Below are 3,272 nucleotides of genomic sequence, written 5' to 3' on the forward strand. Positions count from 1 at the left end.
ACATGCACAATAAAAGGTGACATATTCTTGCCCAGCCTGTGTGGCTCAGTGGTTGATGATCAACCTATGAAACAGGCAGTCACGGTTCGATTCCTGGTCAGGGCACATGCCTGGGTTGCGGCCTTGATCCCCAATGTGGGGTGTGCAGGAGGCAGCCAATCAGTGATTATCTTTCATCATTGATGTTTTTCCCTCTCCCTTTCTCAAGTCAATAAAAAAATATATATTAAAAAAAACAATTGTAATTATTTGTTTATTGTTCCCCAGCAGTCTTAAAGTCTTTTTTTTTTTTTAAATATATTTTATTGATTTTTTACAGAGAGGAAGGAAGAGGGATAGAGAGTTAGAAACATCAATGAGAGACAAACATTGATCATCCGCCTCCTGCACACTCCCTACTGGGGACAGGCACATGCCCTTGACCGGAATCGAACCCGGGACCCTCCAGTCCGCAGGCCGACGCTCTATCCACTGAGCCAAACCGGTTTCGGCAGAGAGCACCTATTTTATAGAATTATCCCTGTGTACATGATTTTTGGAATGAGATCAGTACATTAGTATTTTAATAAGATATTTAACAACTAGAATTGTTTAGGAATATAGTATTTCTTTAGTGACTACTTACTGAATGGAAACTATTTCAAAACATAATTATTAAACACACTAATGAAGAGGAATAGTATGCAGTTGATTATTTGGGGGGTTGCTTTTTTGTGGTAAGAGTGGCTTATGTTATAGGAAGAATCCATATGTGTTTAGCTTCTTTGTAAAGAGGACATTTCTTTAACCTTCCATACATGAGTGTAGCAGCTGTTTGTTCCTCTCTATTTAGATGTCATTTTCTGAAATAAGAATAATTTTAGTGGAAGAATGAAAAGGGAGGTAAAAAACAAAATACAGTAATTAGATGTATTTGTACAGACAGATGGGGGGCGTCATAAAAAAAGTATTAAGTGAACATATTTTTAGGCGTAGTTGGTATTGGAAGAGGACTAGAAATAATAAATGTTTACAAGAAGGGATGGAGACATATCAGATCCTTGCCTTTGCTATCCAGCTTACTAACTGTAGGCCACTGTAAAGTCTTGAATGCCATTTGAGTGGTCTACTGGTCATCTGACCTAATATTTGGTAGAGATGATTAAAGTAACTGTGTGCCTCTGCATCTTAAAGTGATTTCTTAAAAGTAAGCCACTAATTATATGAGATCAATTTATTTGTTTCAATTGTCTAATAAATAAGTATGGGTAAATTGGAGCAGGGGAAGATCTTATTTAGAGTTTATGCAATAAAAAACAATTATCTAAGCCAGTGGTTCTCAACCTTGGCTGCACATTAGAATCACCTGGGAATCTTTTTTAAATCCTGATTTCTGGGCCTCATTCTTCAGAAATTCTGTTTCTTTGTTACTAATTTTGTGACCTCACCCCATAACAAAGAAACAGAATTTCCAGAGGGTGAGGCCCAGAAATCAGGATTTTAAAAAGATTCCCATGTGATTCTAATGTATAGCCAAGGTTGAGAACCACTGATAAGCATTATTAAAAAATTACCTTTGGAATTTCAGCTTTTGGATGGATTTAATTTTCTTGCCTGACCATATTTTCTCCTTTTATTTTCTTCAAAGAACACGAATTATCATTGTAATAGAATTTTTAAAGTTCCATATTAAATATATTGGGGGTTTTTATTTCCAAAATTGCATTACAGAGACTAGAGGCAAAAGGGATAGAGAAAAGGACACAAGAGATGAACGAGAGTATGAGCAGGATCAGAGCTCTTCTAGAGACCACAGAGAAGACAGAGAACCTCGAGATGTCCGGGATCGAAGAGATGCCAGAGATACTAGAGACCGGAGGGAACTAAGAGACTCCAGAGACATTCGGGACTCCAGGGAGATGAGAGATTATAGCAGAGATAACAAGGAGAGCCGTGATCCCAGAGATTCTCGGTCTACTCGTGATGCCCATGACTACAGGGACCGTGAAAGTCGAGATGCTCATCGAAAGGAAGATACATATCCAGAAGAATCCAGAAGTTATGGCAGAAACCATTTGAGAGAAGAAAGTTCTCGTACTGAATTAAGGAATGATTCCAGAAGTGAGTCTCGAGGTGAAATTAGGAATGACCGGATGGGCAGAAGTAGGGGAAGAGGTCCAGAGTTACCTGAAAAGGGTAAGGTTTTTGACTTGTCAGTCGACTGTATCTTGTATATTTATATAGAAATTATTAAATCTCCTAAGATTTCTTTTCTAAATATATTATTTTTACATCTAAAGTAATTTTCAATTAATTAACTCTTAATTCTGAAAAGAAATTGTGAGCTAAAGTAGCAAAAGATAAGTTGAGCCTGACCTAGACCCCCAGTTTGAATTATATCCTGCCTAAAATCTTAATTAATGTGAAACACTAAGAAAATTGTTCTCAGGAAAAAAAAAGGCAAAAGGAAATAATTTCTATACATATATTTAATTTCAAAATGATCATTAAAATGGGATTAAATGGTGGGCTTTCAAAACTGGTAGTGTCAGAAATGACTAATTTGTGTATTCTTCAGTATTTGTACTTGCTTCAAAACACCCCAGATCATCACATATCAGGATTTTGAGCCATTTTTCTTATCTTCCCCTAAAAAAGCATTTGTCATACCATAAAACTACTACCTAAATGTATTTGACTATCTCCAAACTGCTTGGAGTGGATTAGCTTTGTCTTCCTCCACCATCCTTTCTCCCTTCACCAAAACACTGCTGCACAGCCTGATCACTCAGTCTTTTCATTGGTCTGTTGGTCTCTCTTGGTCAATATTACAGCTTCACATTAAACTGAAGGCCCATCACCTTCTTCTTCATAGTTGTCTTGGGTTTTCTTAGCCCTTTGCTTTTTCATTTACATTTTGTAAATGTAAATGTAAAAAAATACCCATTTATTAAAAAAATACACACCTATATAGTGCTCTATACCCTGCTGTTTTCACTTAAAATATATATTGGAGATAATTCCATATTATTCAGTTTGGTAAACAGCTACCGCCTTTTTCTGGTGCATAGGGTTTATTTAATAGGATAGACCATCTATCCTATCTAATAATAGACAAACATGGTAATTAACCATACCTCCACTACACTTCACATTGGCTAATCAGCAGGATATGCAAATTCACTGCCAACCAAGATGGTGCTCAGCAGCCCAGCAGCTGAAGCAAACATGAGGCTTGCTTGCTCCAGTGAAGGAGGAAGCCAAGGTTCCCCGCCTGCCTTGCCCTGCTCTAA

At 37.2% G+C, this 3,272-nt stretch overlaps 1 protein-coding gene across 1 annotated transcript in view; it reads left to right on the top strand.

Annotated features, from left to right (window-relative positions):
• ZC3H13 (zinc finger CCCH-type containing 13) overlaps positions 1-3,272 on the top strand; it is a 138,367-nt gene that overhangs the window by 81,069 nt on the left and 54,026 nt on the right. The window contains 1 exon segment of the mRNA XM_006773664.2: positions 1,711-2,175. Coding sequence (XP_006773727.2) covers positions 1,711-2,175 — 465 coding nt within the window.

The sequence above is a fragment of the Myotis davidii genome, unplaced genomic scaffold, assembly GCF_000327345.1.
Source record: "Myotis davidii unplaced genomic scaffold, ASM32734v1 scaffold1947, whole genome shotgun sequence".
NCBI classification, from domain to species: domain Eukaryota; kingdom Metazoa; phylum Chordata; class Mammalia; order Chiroptera; family Vespertilionidae; genus Myotis; species Myotis davidii.